The sequence below is a fragment of the Paroedura picta genome, chromosome 15 (genome assembly GCF_049243985.1).
Source record: "Paroedura picta isolate Pp20150507F chromosome 15, Ppicta_v3.0, whole genome shotgun sequence".
NCBI classification, from domain to species: domain Eukaryota; kingdom Metazoa; phylum Chordata; class Lepidosauria; order Squamata; family Gekkonidae; genus Paroedura; species Paroedura picta.
Window position 1 is genome coordinate 2,319,468 of NC_135383.1, and position 24,108 is coordinate 2,343,575.

The window sequence follows — 24,108 nt, forward strand, 5'->3', positions numbered from 1 at the left end:
GCAGGTGTAGCTGGGATGGTCTCCCTTTCATGCTTTTAATCCCAGGGAAACACCCACCACTTAAACCCAGCCAGGCTCAAGGCAAGCTGCGGCAGGAATCCTCTCCCCCATTTCTTTATGGGCAAAACAGGAATGGCAACAAAGGCTGGGATAATCCAACAACAGTTGCCACACAGGGCCCGAAGCTTTGATCTCCAAAAGCCACGCTTCCTCCTCAAATAAGTGGATCTATCATCAGAGTAGCATATTCCGACTGTCATGACAGAAGTTCTTAGTCTGAGGAAGGGTGCTTGCACTCGAAAGCTCACACCCTGAATAAATCTCTGTTGGTCTTAAAGGTGCCCCTGCTGGACTCTGATTTTATTGTTGGAAGCAGTCACTGATGTTTCTCTAATTTCACACATCTGGGAGGCATGCAAAAAATATAGAATTTTGTCTGGTTTTCTGAGGACAATGCAAGGTGGGGCCGGGTGGGAGAGAAAGAGGCGGGAGGCACAGGCTGAAAATGGCAGACATCCTGGGAGTTCTCTGGACAAGCGACCACACGCTCCGTACATGGCATGATTCCCCCCCCCCCCCAATCCACGTTTTCTCAAGGGGAAACTGGCCATCGATCTTGGGACACACAACTTCCAGGGCTGTTGCTTATCTCAGAACAGCCTCTGCCGCGAATTCCTGCCTGCGCTTTAATGTTTAAATTATTAAATGCATTAATGTATTTACATTATTCAAGTCTTATGTGCATTTTTCTTGGATAATTTATGTATAAGAGTTTGAATGTCCATGACTGTTAATGTCTACAACCCTTCCTGTTCATTATTGATTCTGGAAAGGGGGGGGGGGAGAAGTCAGTGTTTTAATGCCTTATTTTTAATGTATTAAGAGTCTGAATAAGTGCATTCTCTTTTTTCTTTTGTAATTTCATAATTTAAGTAGTGCATTTATTAAACTGACACAGTATGAATTGTGGTGAAGGCTGGCACCAGGCCAGCCTTCCAGGAGAGTTCGACCAACCGTCACACTGCCGTGCGAATCCAGCAAGAGCTCCATGCCAGCTCTCTATGCGCTCTCTCGCTCTCAGAGATGGGGGGGGGGGGAGGGTGTCCTTCGCAGCATGTTGCATTGGCTTTCAGCAGGGAGGGTCGACTCTGAAAAACTCATATCCCGGCCTCTAAGTTACTGCTTGACTTGAATCGAGCTGAATTTCAAAAGAAGATGATATTAAATTCTGCACAAATGTACACAGATCCTGAGAAGAGTGGTCAGGTCCTGCCCAGCCACCAACAGGAGACAGGGTTGCCACCTCCTGGTGGGAAACTCCTGGAGATTTGGCTGTGGAGTCTGAGGAGGACATGGATCTCAATGGGGTACAAGGCCACAGAGTCCCTTCTCCGAAGCATCCATCTTCTCCAGGGGAGCTGATCTATGTAGTCTGGAGAATCCCAGGTCCTCCCTGGAGGCTGGCATCCGTAAACTAAGTGAGCCTTTATGTATTTACAATATATTATTTTCTCAGTGGTGTTCTTGGGGCAGCACTCAGAAGCTTCCTTAAAAAAAATAAATGTAGGCTGCTAAACAATCCTAAAGAATTTTGGGGAGAGAATTCCACACAGTTTCTAACTGGAGATGACAGGGACAGAATTGGGCAAATTCTGCGCATAATGCCCACAAACAGACCCCCCCCCCATACACATACTATGAGAAATCAACAAGGAAAATCATGACACAGCCTGAAAACACAAACTATCCCCCTCCTCTAAATCCATACACACAACATTAATTACGTGCAAACCACTGTCGACAGCAAAGGGCACAAACTTCCTAAACACACTTTCATGTTGTGTTGTCCCCGTCCCTCCCCCAACTGAAGCAGAACAAATACCCAATGGGTTCTGAACGGACCCTCTGGCTGCGTATCCCCCAGTGGGCCCTCTTTCCGGGGGACAATGCCCCCAAGTCCCCCAAATCCACATCAAAACGTGTTAGCCAGACATAGCCAGCTCCGCTGTGTGCCGGCATCGTGCGTAATGATGTGAGAGAACGTGTGCGTGTGTGTGCACATTACACAAGTGACAGTCTGTATATAGTCTGTGGAATTTTCAAGCTCTCCCCGGCCGGCTTGTTGCCAAGAACGATCCAGAGAAAACACACAGAAGCCACCCCCCTAGTCTGATCAACGGAGCATCTTGTGAACGTGGGATGGGGGGGGGAGAGAGAAAGGAGAAAATATGGGGGGGGGGGGGAGTTGCCGGTTGCTATTTAAGAGCTGACTCTGCCATTCCTAAGGTTAACTTCTGTGTTTTCTTCCCCTCCCAACCCCTTCCTCATTACCATTCTTTAACCGTTACAATTTATATCAGCATATAATGTTAAATAATTACAGGGAGCGAAGGCTGGCTCTGCTGAGGATATAAAGGCACCGGGGGATTCCACAGATTTAAACAAATAACGCGCTCGGCAGGGGGCGAGCAGATGAATTAGCATTAATACCCTGCCGGGGAGATCCCTACGCTGTGCTGCTGTTTAAATACAGATCCGTTCCCGTAACCGGTCCCCCGTCCGCTACGATGGCTCCAGAGCGAAACAAAGGTGGGCCTGTGGAATGGCAACCCCCCCCCCAGGGGCCGTCTGTACACCCTGGCCTGCAGCCCAAAAAGTTTTTTAAAAAAACCCACCCTGAGAGTAACATTGGGTGGGCGAGCCAGCAGAAATAAATAAATAAATGAATGAAACTTGCGCTTAACAGCCAGGGTAGCGGCCAACTAGATTAAAACCTTCCCTTTTAAGAGGCATGCCGTAGCCAGCTGAAATGGAGTAATTGGCAACTTGTTCAAAAGATGGGAGAGAGCTCTCTCTCGGATGACGGCACGCACATCTCCCCCCTCCCGTCTTTAAGGAGAGTAGAAGAAGAAGAGCTGGTTTTTTAATTCCCCGCTTTGCACTACCCAAAGGAGTCTCAAAGCGGCTTATAATCGCCTTCCCTTCCTCTCCCTACAACAGACACCCCGTGAGAGAGCTCTAAGAGAACTGCTCTGCACAAACAGCCCTAAGAGAACTGTGACTTAGCCCAAGGTCACCCTACGGGCTGCATGTGGAGGAGGAGTGGGAAATCAAACCCGATGCTCCGGATTAGAGGCCGCCACTCTATTCCAAAACAAAAGCGGAAACCAAGATGAGTAGTTTTCTCTTAGCATGGCCAGATTTCACCCCAAGTCCCCAACTAGAACTGCCAGCTGCTATCTGCAAGAGACAGAGAAGTCCTTCCCCTCCCCAAACCCCACCCCCAAATTCTCCAGGTATTTCCCAACCTGGAGCTGGCAACCCTGTTTGCAGCACAAGCCTTGTTAAGTGAGTCCACAAGAGTTATTAACACACAACATGTATGGCATGCCCGTCAACCTGTATTACCTAGGCTAGTTGTCTGGAAAGCCCTATACAAACATGGTGCCATCCTTAGCCAGTTTATGATTTCTTTCTTCCTACTCGCCTGGAGGGAGTCCTTATTCACCCTAGGCGAGTTCCTGCCTTCACAATGACTGCTAAGTAGCTTTGAAATTAAGTGTGGTCAAACTCCCTTTCCAGTCTAGAGGGGCAAAGCCTCTCCTCTGTGATTTGAAGTTGGTAATGTTTTGCTTTTTATTTCCTGGTTCAAGAGGGAGCAAGCAAGATGTGATCCTTCCTGCCTAAGACAAGAACACACAACAAGCACTGCGCTGGAATAAAAGCTGCCCACAAAGGTGGCAAGGTTTGCAAACCATTCCTGGGCCATTTGTCCGGATTTCTCATTCCACAAAGTTTTTCCGTGTGCTTCGCTCTCTTCCACTCACATTAACACAGAATTTATTTTAAGAGAAAAGAACACCACCACAGCCACAGGCTAGGGAAATAAATTGGTACACTGGGAAAAGGCTGGTAAAGGTTTGTTCCAGTTTCATGCACATATGCAAGAGAGCCTGACCACCAAAAACGGGAGCCTTTTCATACCTATTAGGAATTTTAACAAATGGAAAAATCAAACCGAACTCGACGAACATTAATATGTTTGTGCATTTTGCAAGTTATTTGGAAAACACTTGAGTGTGGAAACATCACTCCCGATATTAAGATGTCACATTAATGCTGATATCTATCCAAACACAGACACATGTTATCTGCTTTGGTTTGCTTCATTTAATCCAGTTCTAAAATTTTACTGTTTAAAGCATTTAATTTCTATGTTTGTTTCTTTTAAATCTGTCCAGACTCCTAAATCTTGGAGAAGAAACCCATCATATTTTCAGTGCTAAGGGATGTCTTGTAAAAAAATACAACTGTTTTATACTCACTTTTCAGATATTTTTATTCCTTCAAAAATGGCTTCAATTTGTAAAACAGAAAGGGGGAAACATGCAGATGATCATTTACATTTTTGTTAAGGTCATTTTATTCCGACAAACCTCTATTTGATGGGCTTTTGGAGCGAATGATTATAATGAATATATTTCCTAAGCAGGAGCAGAGTCAATCCTGCCCAAACTCTCTTTTGTAAATACATAAAAGGTATTTTGGGTTTATTAAAAAAAAACAACAACAACAACCCCAAAACACAAGCATCAACTTTGCACACAGAAAAATGCCATTCGGAAAATGACCTTTCCTTTTCAAGGGCTTTTTGACTGATTAACAAGAGATATCCTGAAAAGTTCCAGCTACAGAGATTTGAAAATCTGGCAATATTTTTTTTTACCAGAAATTGCGAAGGGAAAAAGACCTGCAGGGACGACATACACTTTAAGAGCAACTTGGATGCCTTGTATCTTCCACTGCAAGTAAAAGATGGAAGAAAAAGAAGCCCAGCTTTGGCGAAGACAGAGGACGAGGTTTCTCTTGCCTGTTAGTTTCCCATCATCCCGGCACGGCAAGCGGCTCCAGGATCAGAGCGGAGCGAAGGAGAGGCGGGTGGGGCGGGAGAGGGGTGGGGGAGGAGGGCGAAAACTCGGCTTTACTGGTCCCAATGTCATTGCAAATAAAGACCACGTCAAGATTTAAACCATAATAATGGAAGGGCTATAAAAGGTCTTGTCCGTAATGTTTCCTCTGCTATCCCCCCTTCGTAAAATGCCCTCTTTATGTTGCGCGGTTTGCAATAATACATGTAATGCGTTCGCGAGCGAGACTCCGCTGGGGAAAGCATCGGCATGAAGCGATGCAGAATCCCGCACTAGACAGCGGACGGGGCTTTCGCGCGGCTTCCCGACACCAACCTGCGTGGTGCTCTCTGCTCCTTCGCTCTCCCCCACGACGCAACACGCTAGGCCTGAAGCGGGCTGGAGAGGAAGGGACGGCCCCTGCCACATGCACAAGAAACACGCAAATCTTGTGTGAAGGACTAGGCTAGAGTAGCAAGCACCAACAAGTACTGCTCAGACATTACCTGGTCCGATGCTCTCTGGGTGACCGAGAGGAAACCAACTGTTTCTAGCACTGTAGCACAGGGGTAGTCAACCTGTGGTCCTCCAGATGTCCATGGACGACAATTCCCATTAGCCCCCGCCAGCAAACGCTGGCGGGGGCTCATGGGAATTGTCGTCCATGGACATCTGGAGGACCACAGGTTGACTACCCCTGCTGTAGCAGCTTCAGCTGTGTGCCCAAGAAGACTTTTCAGCCTAGCATACGACTAAGGCCACTGGTGGGTGATGGGGGTAGGGTAGCCAGATTCAGGTTGGGAAACTCCTGGAAATTTGGGGAAGGAGCTTGGGAAGGACACGGACCAGACCCTACTCCGACACCATAACCACTATACCAAGCTGGCTCTCTTATCCCCACAACACTCCTGTGAGGTGGCTTGGGCCAAGGGACAGAGAGAGAGAGAAGGCTTCAGCCAAGGTCACCTAATGAACTACGTCGTTCTGAGAATTGGGATCGGAACTCGGGTCCCCCTAGCCCGGCACCCTACATGCACACGTCATCTACTGTCTCACGGGGGACTTTGCAGTGGTGTGGGGAACGTGGCCCCCTGGGGCTTGAGGAGAGGGGCTACCCAAAAAGGGAGGGGCCAGAGGACAGGCACCGCAGCGGGCTCCCGACTGTAATTCTCAATCACCGCAAAGCCGCCGTGTTTATATCTCCGCTGGCAGCCTGCGACTCTCTGTGTCAGGCCTGTCAATTACAGCCCTGACTTATGACAGGAAGATTAAATGAGCTAAACGTGTACAGCCTGGCTCAAAAAGACGGGGAGGGCAAGGGGGAGAGGGGACAGAGGGGAGGGGAGGGGAGGCTCGTGAAGTGGAGGGCAGCAGCCACGGCCCACTTGCAAAGGGTGCTGGAGGAGAGGGGCGGTGAAAGTTGTGGTATCGGAGAGGGAATGCTTTTGCACATGCTAAATAATGCACTTTCAATCCACTTCAGTGACAGTTTGCAAGGGGGATTTCGCCACTTGACACAGAAAAATCCGGAGGCAAAGTGCATCAAAAGCGCATTGTCTAGCAGTTGCAAAGCACCTATGCAGGAACAGGAAGTGATGCTTTGATGCATCACGAGCCACCCTGGTCTAGCCCAGCACGCTGCCTGCAACGGTGGACAGCCTGGCCCCTCTAGAAACCCCACTAAAAAGTCACAAGGACAGACCCACTAAAGCATCAGACAGGGAGGCGGAATCTGGCCAGATCTCCACACGTGGGGCTAAAACCCCCTTTCCAACCAGTCCCGGGAATCCTCTGGGGGCCTGTTGCAACCACGTCAAGCCCGCTGCCCCCCCAGACTTGCAGGCAACCATCCCGCCACCCCTCCGCCTGACAAGCTGCACATTGCAGTTCCAGCCTGCGCACAGGCAACTTTGCAGTTCAACTACGGATGACCGCCGGGAGCTCTTTTTCAGCGGCTTGTTAAGCAGACAGGACTGCCCACAAGGGGAATAGAGGCTTTCTTCCCACGGAGCGATTCCTGAATTGGGCCTGAGAGGCTGGGGTCAGAGGAGCGACCACACGGCACACCCCGCAAGTCTCCCACTAGAAAGTCTTGATCTCGTTTCTATGCGCTAGCCAAGCCTCGATACCCGTGCTGTTTGCTGCCTCTTTGCGCTAAATAGTTCCTGTTAAATAGATGCAAAGCTTAACGTTACTTTCGTTCACGAACGGCAGGGAAGACACGAATAAAACCGGGGATGCCAGCACAAAACTGGGCGAAAGAATAAGTTGTGTGTTGACAACAGGCATTCCTAACTTAAGGACCCTCTGGGCCTGGGGGGGGGGGGAGGTGTGTGTGTGTGTGTGTGTTTGTGTGTGTGTGGAATGCGAGCTGCTTAAGAGCAACCTGCAGAGTAATTCCAAAGCAGCAGGGCCCCGTCCCATTTGTGGGGGCTGTTGGCAAAGGGTGTGGCACGAAGAACAACCCCCCGAGCATGTGAAGAAAACAATTGGCAGCGCTCAGAGACCCCCACAGTCCTTTATTCGATTTATTCCCAGCCGAACAGAACAGCAGAGGCGGCTTTAACATCTCACGTCCTGCCCCCCTCCCCTGCTGCGCAGCGTCCCTTAGCCGCTCTGCCATTAAGAGATGAGCCGGTGGCCATGCTTCATCTAAAGCCATCTTCTTCTCTCTTTTTTTTTTTAATCTGTTCGAAGTCACCTTGGAGATCAACTGATCACAAGGCACAGCATGCGCATTTAAAAGGAAGAAAAGCCCTACAAAGAGCCAGTGTGGTGCAGTGGAATCTAACCTGGGTTTGCTTCCCCTCTCCTCCACATGCTACTAGCTGGGTGGCTAGTCACAGTTCCCTTAGAGCTGTTCTTGCAGAGCAGTTCTCTTAGAGTTCCCTCAGCCCCACTTAGCTCAAAGGATGACTGGGTGTGGGGAGAGGAAGGAAACAGTGTTTGTAAGCCGCTTTGGGACTCCTTTGGAAAGAGAAAAGCAGGATATTAAAAAAACGCCAGCCATTCTTTTTCTTCTTCTAGCCAAAGGTACATCCAAGCTGCCACGCAGTAAGCTAGGAGCCCGGGCATTTCACGGGCATCAGCAGGATGGCACACGAACCCCATTCCACAGAGGGCCCCAACACACTGCAAAATGGTTTGCTCGATACACAAGCAGAAGTCAGACCCAAACAAAGCTTTGCTTGGAGCTTCAAATCCCCACTGCCATAAAGCTCACAGGGTGACCTTGGCCGGTCATTTTCTCAGACTCGCTGGGCTGTTTCCAGGATGGACTGGGCAGGGGATAATCAAACGCCTGTCTCTGAGCCCTCAGAGGAAGGATGTGTGTGAAAACGTGACAGAGAGATGCCAGGTGGGACCGATTGGCCAGCTCACTGAATCCTATAATTCCTGCTCTTTCTCTTCTGTTCATCAACCTTCCCCATTTCGTGTGTTGAAATTCAGAATGTATGCTCCTTGGGGCAGGGACTTACCTCTTGGCTAAACTACTTTCAGCTGCCTTTTTACTTTGAGGAAGTTTACAATGTTTTTTAAAACCTGTAATTTAAAATCTTGAATAGGATTGCCAATACAGAACAGCTAAAAGCAGTCAAACGAAGACCTAAATAAAAATGTTTTCAACTGCAGCTCCCTGGAGAGGGCATTCCATAATCGTGGGGCTGCCACCGAAAAGGCCCTCTTTCATGCTGTCACCAGGCACACAACCCCTGATGGCACACAAAATGCAACCCTGCCTACCTGCCAACACACACAGATTTAAACCATGGTTCAAAATCACATCTGGAACAGCGCTAACCAACTCACCGCATCAGTCAGGTTTTGAAAGAAAGAGATTCCACGGGCAGGCGAGGGCTCAAAGGAACCCTGAATATCGTTGACTGTGGTCAGTGGGGCCCAGACATGACACGGCACTGCGGTTAAAGCAAACCAGGGAAGCAGAAATGTGCAAAGGAGGGAGCGTCCCATCAGCTGTGGGACTCACGCAAGAAGTCTTCCCACCTGAGGGCTACAGTGCCCGGTGCTCGTGGGAGTGCAGAGACAGGGTCAAATGCATCGAGGGAAACAGTACACTGTGCAAGAAGAAATCTCAAATGTCAAACTCTGCAAGTCCTGCTGGAATTGTGGGCGGCTGCTGCCCTCTACAGGATACACCATGCATAGCAAGAACTAGCAAGGGATCCTGGGCACCCGGTCATTGGCAGAGACCATCCGAGGAGACAAGAAATCCACCTGGCTGCTCAACTTCCCAGGCCAATGGGGTCAAGTCCAACGGTCTGCTTCGGTTTTTGGCTGAGATCAAGCACAAGTCTGGGACAATGCCCAGCTCATCTCCGGACATGGCTTCTGACCGTCATGGTGAGTAGTTCCCAAAAAAAGCAGCTCTTCACAACCAAAGTGATCACACCCATTGTACCGACATCGGAAACCTCCGTATGGCAAGTCAAAATGCTGGCAACTCTCCAGCGCCTTGGTCAGAAAGAGTGAGATTCAAGGCCAGTAACACCTGAGAGACAGGTAAGGGTTTGGGCATGGAAGCTTTTGAGAGTCAAATTTTCCTTCATCGGACTCCGACACGACAAAGGGAGTTTTGAGTGCCCAAAAGCTCATGCCCTGAAAATGTTGCTCGCTGAGGTGTTTATGGTCTTGAATGTAGCTCCCCTCTGAAACGACCGGTCAGAGCAAGATCTTTGCCCAGCACCTGAGAGCCTTTAACCAGCAGTCCCAGGGAGAGAACCACGGATCTTGTCCGCACAATGAAATGTGTGCAAAGCACCTGCAGCATCTCTTGCACCACAGGGCTGTAGCAGGATGGGTTTGCCACACCCAGAATTTTGCAAGCACCACAACCACAAAACTCCAGAAATTTTGATGACTTACATGGCTTACCTTCAAACAGGTGTTTGCTTATCTTTATATGATAGTTTGAGGGGTTTTTTTAATTGCATTAAAGACAGTGGCAGTATGCCATATTCCAGATCCACGTGGTCAGCACAGCTCTGCCCAACCAAGGTACCCCCTTCCCTGCCCCCCCCCCTCCGTGTGGGTTTGTCATGAACAACAGAACCCCTGTGGTAGGAGAATGACATACAATCTTCAGGTCTTGCCTATTCACACCTGAGCGGCCATTTAAATCTGGAGATGGGGGTGGTGGTTAGACTGGACTGGGGTGGCTACCCACTTGCCAAGCCAGCGTGGTAGGCCACCAGTATCCCCATATTACACGCGAGGCACTGAGGCAGAGGGAGTCACCCAAGGCCACCTGCTATATCGCTGGCAGGGATGAGATTTGAACGAGGGACCTCTCCTATCATATGACACCAAAGTCCTGATCTGACATTGCAATAAACTGTGGTTAGTTTAAATCATGGTTTATTCTATCAAACCCTAGTTGGCCTACCAGACCAAAATAACAAACTCCATCTCTGCAAGACGCATCTTCAAGGCACGGTGCAACTCGACAAACAGTGGTCTGTCAATCCAGTTGATGACAGCTGCAGTTTACAAATCCTGCACAAATCAGCTGAAGACCCTAGTTTGAAATCCCAGCTAGCCTCCAACCAACAAGCCCAGCTTGCATTCCAGCATCACAACTTTGCTGAGGATTGGTCAAACGGGGGTTCGTGGCTATGTCTGAATGCAGTACAGCTCTCATACTGCGTGAACACATGGAGTTGCCTTATACAGTGCCAGTACTGTTTACTCAGACGGGTAACAGTTCTCCAAGAAGCCAGAGGTCTTTCCCATCAACTACAGACTGCACTTCCTTACTGGAGATGCCAGGGATTGAACCTGGGACCTTCTGCAAGCCAAGCAGACGCCCTGCCACTGAGCTGTATCACTGCTGTACCTAACTCCCCGTAGCACTCCCTGTAGCACTGCTTTACCTAACACTCATCCTACCAATTCCAACCCATAATTTCTTGCAGCTGCACACAGAGGCCCATGCCCCACCATGGTGTTGGTGTTCATGAGTATCGCACACTTTGTTACCCCTCCAGGCAGAGGCCGATTCCACCTGTACGGGGTGGGAGGTGAAAACAAATGACGTTCAATTAAGCATAACTTCTCACCCTGGGCTGCGAAGGGTTTCAAGGAAGCATTCCTATTGATCCGCAGCGCACCGACTTAAGCAGAGATGACAGTTCCCCTCTCCACAGGCTCTCTCGGTGAGTACATTTGCATCTGCGGACACGGCGCGCGCTGATGTATTTGTCCAGATCAACACATTAAAAGGAATCGACAGATTAAAAGAGTGTATTTTGCCCGAACCACAAAGAAAAGAGAAAGCCACTCAATGATGAACAGAGTCAGCAGTGAAAGAGACAAAACCAAGCCAAAAGGGAGGGAAAAAAGATTCGACCCAGAACTAACCAAGAGGTCAAGCATAATAGAAAAACGGTTTGACAAATTAATGGATTCTCCCGACAGCAACCGAAAAGAGTTTTTCTGCCTTGCGTGAGACATTTTCCATCTCGTCAGTGGCGGGCGGTCAACCCCAGTCTAGCCTAAAGGGGCCTTTCCGAGAATCCTGCTTTAAAAAAAAAAAAAAAAGTTTCTAGTCCATGCTGCAGCAAGGCTTGCCTGTGCATTTAGCAAAACTCTAAGACAGGGGTAGTCAAACTGCGGCCCTCCAGATGTCCATGGAATACAATTCCCAGGAGCCCCTGCCAGCAGACGCTGGCAGGGGCTCCTGGGAATTGTAGTCCATGGACATCTGGAGGGCCGCAGTTTGACTACCCCTGCTCTAAGAGATCATTCCAGAGAGAGGGGGACTAACTTGCATTTAGATGCCTCAAGACAAAGACAGATTCTTTGGTGCTATACTCTTCCTGCTGCATTTAGCACTGTCAGCCAGAGAAGAGATGCTGGCAGCCCAACACCCCTCTGCCTTAAAGGGGCTATAATGGTTTTATGGTTGTTTGCGCAAGTCCTCCGGGTGGTCAAACTGAGTCGGGGGGGGGGGGATTCCAAGGGGTGCCTAAGAAACCCTTGACATTTCCCTCCTTTGTTCCCCTCCGGTAGTAATTAGGCGGTGCGCTGATATAGTGAAATCGACACAGAAGATCAATGTGTGCGCGCTTTACGGAATGCAAGGTGACAGAGGCCCACGCCTGGAGAAGCTTCCAGTTACAAATGCAACCTGTTTATTATTTATTTATTCGTGCCTCACTTTTCTCCCCTCTGGGGACCCAAAACATCACTCAATTTTATCCTCACAACAACCCAGCAGGGCAGATTCAGGTGGGTCGTCGGGTCAGAGAACAAAGCCAGAGTCCAGCAGCAACGTTAACACTTGCAGAGTTTTATTCTGGAAAACAGCTTTCACGTACATGACTCCAGCTTTGTTCCAGCTGCACCAGAAACCTGTAATGTGCCAGGAGGCAAGGACGAAAAATGCAACGTGCTTGGTGAATACTCGTGCACACAATTGGCAAATATTTTCTGTGTAGTTTTCATGAACACAGCTGATGCCGAGCACCCCCAGAAACAGCTGTTAAAGCTTCCCCAAACATCTGGATTTAACCGCCACCGGGACACAAGAAATGGGGTCGTTTTGGACTGTGCAGATTGACAGAACTGCAAGACTTCGCAGCAATAATGGGACAGGCTGGAGACACCAGGAAAGAATCATGACTTTGGGGGGGGGGGAAGGACTATTAGTATATCTTTTAAAAATGCAACTGACATCTGCTGAAATCTCAGGTCAAATTTTTAGTGAGGAGTTTGGGATACAAAGATTTCAAATAAGATATATTTCAAGCAATAGACAGGACTTAAGAAGAGATCTAGAGCCAGACGTTTCTGGGTTATATACAAGAATGGCATGAAAGCAACAGGTGTCTACACTCCCCCAGATGTTTGTTCCCAGTGGTATACTGCCCTTGGACCAGGAGGCTCCTTTTAGCTTGATTAATAGCCACCGATAGAAATTACTTGATGAATTTGTCCAATCTTCCTTCACACAGTGGCCAACCAGTTCCTCTGGAGGGCCAGCAACAGGATATAGGGGCTGATGCCTTCCTCTCAGGTTGCCTTCTGGCAGTGTGATCCAAAGGCTTAGTGCCTCTGAATGTGGAGGTTCACCTCAGTCAGCATGGCTAGCAGCCATTGACAGACTTATCTTTCAAAGCTACCTAAGTCAGTAGCTATTATTATACCTTGTGACAGTGAATGTCATATGGTCATTACACACTGGGTGAAGAAGCACTGTAAAAAAATTGATATATTTTGATTCTGCTGCCTATTCATTCCTCTAAGGGGCCCCAAATTCTACTCATATAAGAGTGTGGAAAAGTACTCTCTCTCTCTCTCTATCTCACACACACACACACACACACACGCACCACGCACAATTTTATAACCATGTCACTTGCCATTTTTCCTTCAGCTGACCCCCAACCCACCAGTTTCCATTTTTCTCCTAAGGAAGTTGCTCAAGCCCTCTGTAATGGGATGGCCTTTTTTCTTGTTCCTCTGCACCCCTTCTGGCCTTCCAACATGACCAGCAAATTTCAACAAGTGTAGACTAAGAAAATCCACTGCTCAGTTGGCAAGAATTCACACAGAAGCTCCATTCTCTTGGAGCAAAATTTTAATGCATCCTGGATGTAACAGAAAGAAGAAGGTATTTGGGGGGGTTGTCCATTTAAATTCAGAGAAAAAAACGGGGGGGGGGTGTTCCCCTACTGTAACCAGCTACGTGCATTAAAAACAATACCAAATCAAGGTCTTTGCTTGAAGGGCATGTCCAGCTCCTGGTTGGTGAGGGGGGAGTAAAGGGAGAGAGATGAACACAGAACCTGCTCAGAATTCAGAAACTGCTTGAAGGATTATGGAGAGGATCAGAGCAAACAAAAGCTCACGGGGAGCGGGAGTCCACGAAGGGGGGGTGCCCCCCTTCTGAGCATCTGGACTCAAGGAGAGGCCGATCCCACACCACGGATGACAAACGTCGTTGTAAAGTGCATGGCAGCGAGGTGCTGACACCGGGCAAACCCGCAAGGTTACCCTTCACGTCGCCGAGCGGCCAGGCAAATTTTAATGGGCCAAAACCGACAGCAGGGAAATGAGAGGCCAAAATTAAAAATAATAATAATAATAATAATATGGATGGCGGCCCCCGTTCTCGCCTCAGTCCATTTCCCACCGCGGCGGACAAAAGGCGCTGCCCCTCCTCGTTCAGAGGGAGACCGTTCGGAACGCGAGGAGGTGACTCCAAGGGGACTGGCTGGCACACGCTGCACTGAAGCCACAGGCTGGGTCTTTTCACTTGTGACGTTTTAATTAAGTTACTAGCCCTCGTGGTCATGCAGGGGAAGTCGGAAGGTATGATTCCTATGAAAAACCTAAAAGGAAAGAAGTGCTAAGGAGAAACTGTACTGCATTTTAATCCTAGTTCTTATCGCCATACCATAAAGTTCATGTCAGCTCCTTGCGATGAATGTAAGCAGGTATGCAGAATTAAATTCCTTCCATAAACAAGGCTTCTAAGATGACAAAATCCCAGTTTAAAACCCCACGGTTGTTTGTAGGGGGGAGAGGACCGACTCGGATTCAACTGTGCACCTGTGCTCTTTTGCCACAGATAAGGGGATGTAGTTCCTTGCAGGGAGTCTCTGGGCAAGGAAGGTGTACAGACCACCAGCATGCAAACACAGAAGCCAGACTGAGTGCTCATCTTAACTGACCCTCCAAGAATAAAAGCTGGGTCATTCTCAGCCTGACGTACATGAAAAGGTCTAAATGGGGCAGGGCCAGGCACGCACTGCCTCAGGATGAAACTGGACAAGCAAACTGAGTTTGGAACAAAGAAATCCTCTCCGCTTGTTCACACACCCCAGGTCTGTCGCAATAAAATACCTCGCATGGTAGACGAGGAGTAATTGGCCGATTTATGAAGGCCTCTGGAGATGTGTGGTGGGAAGCAGGGAGAAAAAAGAAAATCATTCCGACGGAGAGTGAAAAAGACCCCTTTCCACAGCTGGCACCCCAGCTCTCCCTAAGTAGAAATTGGCCCTCATGAGATCAGACTATATTCCAGGGAGTCTGGCTTGGCCTTGTGATTCTTTCCCCCTCTTCTCTCTCCCAATGAATTATTTTTTATTTTATACGTACGGCTATATATAGATATATAGCTGCTATGCGTTCCTCTTTCCTCTGAGCAATTATGCAGCAGTATATAAAGAGCAGGGGGAGAAGATGTTAATTAAACAGAAGGTAATTTCTGTCAGCCTGCAGGGTGGGGGGCACAGAGGTTGGGGGGGGGGTGAAAGGAAAAAAGAGCAGAGCTGGTGCAGAGCTTGGTGGAAACCATACTGCAAAAGCACAGGTATTAATGTCAGCAAAAATATATATTAAAAATTAAAAAATAATAAATTAAGGCCCAGACTGAAGGTCGGAAGCCACATGACAATCTGCTAAAGCCACCAGAAGCTTGCACAGAACAGTGCCAGGGGAAAAAGACCTGGCTGGGAAACATACGCAAACTTGCTTGAGCAATCTGGGGGCAAGACAGAGGTACGAACAGAACACACACACACACTATAGGAACAGAGTACACACAAGCAGCCAAGGCACAGGGATGTGGGTAGGGCTATGCAGATGAAGGGATGGGGGAAATTGCAGCACATTAATGTCACTTAAGGATGCCAGTCTCCAGTTGGGACCTGAGGATGCCCTGGAATTATGGCTCATCTACAGATTACAGAGAACAATTCCCCGAAGATGGGATGCTTCGAAAAGTGGACTGTATGGCCCTTCCCATGCTCCACCCCGAATCTCCAGTGTTTACTCAACTGGGATATGGCAACCCTACCTCTCCATCCCGCCACTGATTAGCCAGGGGAACTGGCAACCCATGGGTCACTAGAGGTAGCAAACAGGTTGCATCAACAACCCTACCTGCTCCTTTCCCTTCCTCCAATTCATGGAATTGTCACCATCTGAACAGAATTATTCAAGAGGGCTTTCCTATTCAGACAATAGAGTAGCACTGCCCAAAAGGTGCCATAAAGTTACTTGGATAAATTATTGGGGACTGTGGTCTGTATTACTGTGTACAGTTGCTGTGGGTTGGAATCCTACTGTGTAGTTCTGTATCTGTGTTGAGTTAACAACTGTGCTTTGCTTCAGTTCTCTTTTTCAGATTACTGGTTGGTTCTACACCCCAAACCCTATTTCATTGTTCACTGAATCTCTGACGTTGTTGATTGTCTTTACTCACTCTCTGTAATCCGCCTTGAGCCCAAATGACAAAGACTGACTAAAAAGAATGAAAACAGGTAAGTAGATAAAAATCAACTGGGTGGTTCACGCTAGCCTCAAATGTAGGAAAAGCATGTCCATGTATCATAGGGTGACGAGGGTCCTATTCATGCCATCCGATTCTTAGTTAAGAGCTACAACCCCCCTGGACTTGCTTTACACTGAGTACAAGAGCTAATCCAGATTAAACCAGACCCCACCACCATCACCAAAGCACTGTTCCAGCAGCCATTACCCAACGTGGACATTGATGCTCCTGGAATGAGAAATCTCTGACCAAGAGCAGGTAAGCCCCCCAAGGGAGTACTGGAAGTCTCAGAGTTCAGAGATTACCAACAGGACATTTTAGCCCTTTCTGCCTTAATGGTCTTAGTCTTGGAAAGGAAGGCACAATCTGAAGCAATTCAGGAGAATGACTTGCCAGCAAAAACACTCTGATTAAGTCGAATAGTTGGAGAGGAAAGTTACATTTTTGAACTCCCTCTCTGGGGACTCACCAGAGCGTCACGGGATACCCCACTCTCGGTTCCAGGAGAAGTTCCAGTCTGTAAAAAAAGAAAAGAGTGAGGTTAGATTAGAGTGCCAACCAAGGCTCCCCCCCAAAGCAGACCCACTTCAGCACTAAAGAATCCGAGACCACACTGCCCCAGATGTGAATGTACCAAGACTGGAAAAAAGCCTTCGCTCCCATGGGGAGCATCCCCCCCATCCTCCCCCCTCAGACCCAAAGATGTGCAGCCCCCAACCAAAGAATTCATCTTCCAATTAAAAGGGGGGGGACACATAATGAGCGCAATTTACAACAATAAAAGCAGCATAAACAGCACAGAAAAGCAGACTAACATCAAAAAAACCCAACACACAAGAGCAAGTAAAGATTAAAGTGGATTGCGGAAGCCAGAGAGGTGTGTTCTCAGTGCCTTCAAAGGGAAGCAGCGGCAAGGACTGAATGCACAATCAACCTTGAGAAGCTGTGCCTGGGAACACCCCGTAACCTGCTGTAAATTTTGCTAAAACAAGCAATACCAGTAAAAACACATTTTGACACACGGGTAATTTATGCCCCCGCTAAGAGGCTGTTCTAATAAATGATGGCAGAGCATAAATCAACGCCTGCGAAGTTAGTGCAAAAGCAGCATTCTGAGCAGACCTGAACTTGACGGGAAAGCACCTTAAGCTTCCGGTGCCAGGATAGGGGCGAAAGCTCCACAGTAAAACAGGCGGGAGTGCACCGAAGCCTGCTAAAACCCGGCAGGCTTAATCGGGCTTGACTCCGTGTCAGACTGGCTTGGGGGGAGCTTCTGTGCACACTGGTTCCCCCAGGACTGACCAGGGCCAGCATCCCCAGTACCTGCTCCTTCTGTGGTCTTGCCCTAGCTGACAGGGGTAGTCGAACTGCGGCCCTCCAGATGTCCATGGACTACGATTCCCATGAGCCCCTGCAAGCATTCACCAAACCTCACCACCACCACCACGCATTCGCTGGCAGGGGCTCATGGGAATTGTAGTCCATGGACATCTGGAGGACCACAGGTAGACTACCCCTGCCCTAGAGTTTCTCCTCAGAGGAATGTTTCAGCAGTGGTGTACCTACCCTGTTTTGTGCCCGGGACAAGTTGATGGGCAGGGCTTGGTGGCTCCAAGGCCGGTTTGCAGGAAAATGCCCACCTACAAACCTGCCCCCTGCCACCCCCACCAAGAGTCCAGCTGCCTCGGGCCGTGAGTCCCTCAGCTTGTCTCCGCCATCGGAAAGATGGGATGGGGGACTGGCGGCCATCAGGGGGCCCACACTGACATCGGTGCCAGAGAAAAGACCATGAGGGATTACACCGGGCAACTGTCACGAATGGCTGCCATGCCCAGCTTGAGGGGGGCATTGTTGGGGGGCCGGGCTGCCTGTGGCCCGTGTGCACCATCAAGCCATCCTCTGCCTGCTGGGGTGGATGTCACTTGGTATACACTGTTCAGGATCTGTAGCTCTCACCACGCACAGGGCCTTGACGGTGCCAAACGCTGCCCCATCAAGTATGAGCCCTGGTCACCATACCCTACTACACGGTTGGTTTCAGCTCATTTTGGTCACGGTTGGTTCTCCCCCTGCCCCCAGTGGGGCTCAGAGATGTTGCAGCTGGCGAGTTTATTGTTTAATTTCTTCTATCGATTCCCCCAAGCTGATGCCACATGTTGACTTTTCAAAAAAAAAAAGACAAAGACCTTTAGTTTCAGTACACAATTGAGCACTAATTAGCGATCATTTGTGTCCTAAAGGAAGTGGCTCGGAAAATGTAAAACACGGTTATTTAATTGCAGCGACCACAAAGCCTTCTAAGGAGGCAGATGAAGGTGGGTAGAAAAGGAGTTGGTTAGATCCCAGCAGGAACTACATTAAATGTGGGGGGGGGGGGGGCGATGACACCCTTGGTGGGGTTCTGTGATCCAGAAGTGGCAGGGTGCACAAATTACTGCCACCCACATCTTCAGGCGCTCCATGAAAAGTAAGAATGACAGTCCCACTGGAGCATTACATACGTTCCCAAGGAACTGCAGAATTGGTCCATAGGTGGGCTGGTCTTTCAATACAGGAATGCACTGAATGTGCAGCAGGCCTAGAACAGATAAAAGGAAGTTCTTCTTCACCCGAGGAGTAATTGATACACGGAACTCACTGCTGCAGGAAGTCATGGCAGCTACAAGCATAGACAGCTCAAGGGGAATGGATAAGTGGATAGAGCAGAGGTCCACTGGTGGCCAGTAGCCACAAAATTGCTCTGTATCCTTGGTGTTTGGGGAGCAAATGAAAGAGGGCTTCTGGGAATCTAGCCCCAATAGCTAACTCCCACCCAATCGGGGAAACCCTTCCTGGGCCGTCAAGAAACCCCAGTTTCACAAAACTCCTGTTGAGAAAGCCTGGTCTACTTTGACAGGTATTTTCTAACTCATATCCTTTGCCTGGAAATGACAGGGGGTGGGATGGCAACTGGAGCTCCCCCCCCCCATAACAAGTGATTTAGAACTGGGGGGTCTGTTTTGTCCATTCATCTTCGGCCAACTTTGCCCTAATAGTTTTGTTCTATTAGCTTTATATCCTCTTTTCAAAGCATTTTTTTTTCAAAGAAAGGAATAGGGAACATAATCGCTCAGTCGAGATAATGCAGTTTGGACTCTGGCTTCCTCCTCCCCGCCCCATCCTACTCCAGACTCCATGAAAAACAGAAAAGCCATTTTGCCGGTGGAGGAGGAGAATTCAATTGAGCGCAGAGACCGCCAATAAACAAACCTGAACCCGGCTGCTCAGCTTCAAATTGACTGGGCGAATTAGATTTTATCTGGTTTCCTCTCCCATCTTGTGGTTAAAGAGATTTCACATACAAACACAAAAAAATGCTGGTAGCAGCAACAAGAGGAGGGGGAAAGTGTTGATTTTGTTGAAAATTCCTAAGAGTCAGCATCAAATATTAAGGTGCTGGATTCTGTAGATCAGTAGAAAATACAAGAAAACCAAATTCCCAAACACTAACATCTAACTTTGATGGGCTGGAGCTAATCTCAGAGGGGTTTTTATTTTTATTTTTTTTGGGGGGGGGTTCCCTGATAAAGGCTTCAGGTCAGGGCTGGATCTCTGCATGGACAATAGCCAGATCCTGACCCGCTCTGTGTAGCCAGCTCCCCTCCTGCTTGCCTACCTTTTTTCTCTGCTATGGGCAGTGTTCACCTGCTTCCTGCTCACCTATAGCAAGTTACCTATCGCCTCCAAGCAACCATGCACTGAAGGACTTCAAATGGCAATCTTTAGACAGGAAGGCTATCCAACCTGTTGCAGGTTTGTACATTCCTGCAGATTTATCTACAAGAACTCCCTCCCCAACGTCCCTGGGGCTTGTCCTTGCGGACATTAGCTGGCCACCTTTCCCCTTAAGAAACTGTGTTTGGCAACTCTGACTGTTTCCCAGAAGCCATCCTATGCCCAGCGATTATGTGAGGGCTTTGAAGGTCAAAAGCAACACCTTCAATTCGGCCTGGAAACAAATCGGGAGCCAGTGTGGATGAGCCAAGCCTGAAAAGATATGGTCCCTATGATAATGGATCACATGATGCTCTTCCATGCACACTCCACAGCAAACGACATGTGCAGCTCCTTACAATGTGAGATCATCCCATACATCTCCCTTCATAATGCTGTTTTCAGCTACTCTTCCTCAAGCAGACGATTTTCTTCAGTTCCACGCAGGAAACCTGTCATATTCAAGTACAGCCCTGACTTCTAATTCTCTTCTTCTCTTACAGAAACCAGTATTTCCCCCTTTTCTTGTTCATCAAAAGCTTTATTGAATTTTACATAAACATACTGATATAAAAAGCTTCCAGTCCTCTCGGGAGCCAGCCTGAATGATTCACCCAATTAGAACTGTAGGGTATTGAACCACAGCAATCAAGTCAGGTTAAGTTAAGGACTCAAGGAGAGGGGTGGTGGACATCTGCAGAGGAGGCCAAACCTTTAAGGAAGGAAGTTTTAAAAAAGAAATACATCTTCGCAATCAAGAGCAGGGACCATCCCTAGACAGCACAGAACCCGTCGGCCTTCTCAGCCACGTAACAGGTTCAATTGCTAATTAAAAACAAAAAGCTAAGTTTCTAGGTCTCATGGTTGCAAATGAGAGAACACTGAGTTCAAGTCACAGCATAATAAATGCAGTTATGCATGTTTAGTGTAAGATCCAGTATTTACATGTTGCCAAATGCCATTTGGCTGCCACACCTGCCTGGAAGGTATCTGCACACCTTATGCTGAGCAGATTTTCCTTACATGCTCAGCCCTCCTTAAACTGCTCCATCCCAGACTGCAGGCGGCACTGCTTGTTTGCATACTCCCACATCAGACATTCCCTTTCAGAGAAAAATTGTGTCCTTGTCTTTAAGCAAGCATTCTCCCTGACAATCTAGCTTCCCTACACAGTGATGTTTTACTATGGAGTGGGGCAAGGATTTTAATTGGCAACCTCCCCGCTGTAGTTGGAAGCCGTCCTCTGGGTGAGATTTCTCAGCATATTATACATTTACTCCATATATCCCCGTCTTTCTCCTTTGAGGAACCAAAGCTGCTTAAATTCAAATGAGTAACCTTGTTGGTCTGAAATAGCACAATAAAACCAGAGTCCAGTAGCACCTTTAAGACCAACAGAGATTTATTCAAGGCGTAAGTGCAAGCACTCGAAAGCTCATGTCTTGAATAAATCTTTGTTGGTCTTAAAGGTGCAACTGGACTCTGATTTTATTGTGCTACTTCAGACCAACACGGCTTATGTGATTCTCCTCTCCTCCATTTGACTATCACAACGACCCTGTGAGGTGTTAGATTGAGAGCACGTGCGTGGTGCAAGGTCATTAAGCCAAGGTCATGGCACAGTGGGTCTTCCAGACAGGGAAGCAGAGCCCTCCTCTGAATGGACCTCTCTCAAGAATCCCCTTCCCCAGAAAGATTATGAAACCCACCCAAACCATTTTTCATGACATCAGCGGAATTACTGAGAGAACCTAGATAAAAGGGTTAAGTCTTTTTTCTGTATGAAAGTCCCGCCTGATGGGGAAGGAGGGTAGCTGACCCAGATACCCTCCCCGCTCCACTTTTCCAATGCACAGAGCATAAATCTCCTCCCAGCACAGGGCACAAGCTCACAACAGCCTGCCAGAGGAGGTCAGGGAAGTTCCAGCCTTCTTGGCTGGGCACAAGCTATGCAAAACAGAATTATTCAAGATGGATTTCCTGTGCAGGCGATAGGGTTGCCCTGTAGGAAAAAGTTGCCAAACTTACTTGGTTAAATAATCAGAGATTGTAGTCTATACTGCTGTGCAGAGCTTACTGTGAATAGGACCCTATTGTGTGATTTTGGTACTATGTTTTATTTAAGTTCTTTCTGGTGGTTCCAGATTTCTTAAGTCCTAATGTGCTGACTAAGGAAAGCCCCATTTTGTTCCACATAGTGGATTCACTCTGTAAATTCTGCCTTGAGTCCCTATGAGAAAGGTGTACTATCAACCATATGTAGAAATAATTAAATATTTACAAACACCCTGAAAGATGCGGACACAGAAGGTCAAGCCGCGCTCCACAAGCTACTCCTCCCCATCATGGAAGAAGGGGACAGGAAGCCAGCATGATCAAAGTCAACCTGTTATTAGGTAGGCAGTAGCCATTTTCTGTCCCCTAGGAGAACAAGAACCTATGGAGGAATTCTCACCTAACCACCCTTTGTAAAAGGGGGCAGTAGAGATTCCCCTATACACACACATGCACTCCTTTGGGATTCCAGCGCATGTATATGAGAAAATGAAGCAGGAGCCTTGTTCCACTCTCCACAATGGCGGGCGAAGGCCAGTCTTCCCCACAGCAGACCAGGTGCTCTGATTCCATTCCACCCCCAAACACACACCCTGTTTGAGCAGGAACAAGCTCAAAGGATGGAGCAGGCCTTCCCCCACACCCAGACCACAGAGGTCCTATCCAGGATCCCCCCTCCCATTTTATGTGATATATGGGGTGGGGGGAGCACAGAGCTCAAGCAGAAAGAGAAGGCCCGTTGGACACCCTCATAACTTAACATCAGAAGAAACAGGAGGCGACAGGGCCTGGCCTCTCCCCTCAAAGGTCACTCACCTCTTCCTAGCCAGGTGATAAAACTCACTAGGTATTTCTCCCCCCAGGGGGACACACACACAAAAAGCCTGCTAAGCCACCCTCTCCAGCAGGGATGCCAGGTAGGGCCTGGGGATCCCCTGGGATTACAGCTCATCTCCAGGCGACAGAGATCAGTTCCCCTGGAGAAAAGGGCTGCTTGGGAGGAGGGCCTCTGGGGCCTTGCACCACATAAGGGCCCCTGTCCTCCCAGGCTCCACCCCCAAAGTCTCCAGGTACTTCCCAACCCAAAGCTGGCAGCCCTACTCCCTTGCCCACCCTCAGAGACCAGCCCACCTCCTCCCCCCCCCGCCCGCCCCCGCATGGCAGTATCCCACTTTGGGGAGGGGGCGCTCGGCCTGTCCCCCTGCAAGGGCGGCCTCCCCCTCCCCCCACTGAGGAGCCCAGGGCCCACCTCACCCTTGGGAACGGTGGGGGGCCAGGAGTCTCCAGCGGGCCCCCCCTTGTGCCCTCCCCGCTGCAGGGCTGGCCCCTCCGGCTCCCCCCGCCCGGCCCAGCTCGGCCCCCGCTCGGCCCCCGCTTACCTGCCCAGGTTGCTCTGCCTGCTCGGAGGAGGCCATGTTTCCAGACCCGGCTAATCCATCCGCGGAGCGCATGGATCCGCCAGGGCTTCCTCCCGCGCCGGGAGGGGGAGGAGCGCCTGAGCAGGCAGAAGCAGCCGATCGCCGAAGGCCCGATGGAGGCCCGGCTTCTGACCTCTCTGTCCCTTCGCGGCAGAACTAGGTGGTGGGGCGGTTGCCACCTCCGGGTGGGGGCATTCCTGGAGATTTTGGGGCAGGGCCTGGAGAGGGTGGGGAAATGGTGGACAGCTAAGATTCAGATGTGTACTTCTGGAGTCAGTAGAAGAAGATATGGGTTTTTAATAACCCAAAGCATGTTGCAAAGAACTTTCCCTTCCTCTCTCCACAACAGACAGCCTGTGAGGTAGGTGGGGATGAGAGAGCTCTAAGAGAACTGTGTCAGGCCCAAGATTACCCAGCTGGCCGCATGTGGAAGGGGAGTGAGGAATCAAGCCCAGCTCTCCAGATTACAGTCCACCACTCTTGACATGTACTGTTAATTATAACGTAGTTGCATGGCTCTGTGTAAGATCCTCTGCTTCGCATGCAGAAGTGACCAGGTTCAATCCCCAGCAACTCCAATTAAGAGTCACACAGATTGTGTGAAAGACCTCCAATTGAATCCCTGAAGAGCTGCTGCCAGTTAGACAGTACTGGATTTGATGGGCGTATGGTCTGA

General features: G+C 49.0%; 1 protein-coding gene and 1 long non-coding RNA gene across 2 annotated transcripts in view; one reads left to right on the forward strand and one right to left on the reverse strand.

Moving 5' to 3' along the window:
* Positions 1–23,610, reverse strand: part of PEX14 (peroxisomal biogenesis factor 14) — an 88,676-nt gene extending 65,066 nt beyond the window's left edge. The window contains exons 1-2 of the mRNA XM_077312330.1: positions 23,394–23,610; positions 16,676–16,723 (exon numbers count right to left, since the gene is read on the reverse strand). Of these exons, the coding sequence (XP_077168445.1) occupies positions 16,676–16,723; positions 23,394–23,465 (120 nt within the window). The 5' untranslated portion in view covers positions 23,466–23,610. The remainder of the gene's footprint in view (positions 1–16,675; positions 16,724–23,393) is intronic.
* Positions 2,244–4,923, forward strand: LOC143824317 (uncharacterized). The gene is made up of 3 exons (XR_013226751.1): positions 2,244–2,286; positions 3,654–3,745; positions 4,730–4,923. It is a non-coding gene; the product is annotated as an uncharacterized LOC143824317 (long non-coding RNA).
* Positions 23,611–24,108: the final 498 nt, after the last annotated feature.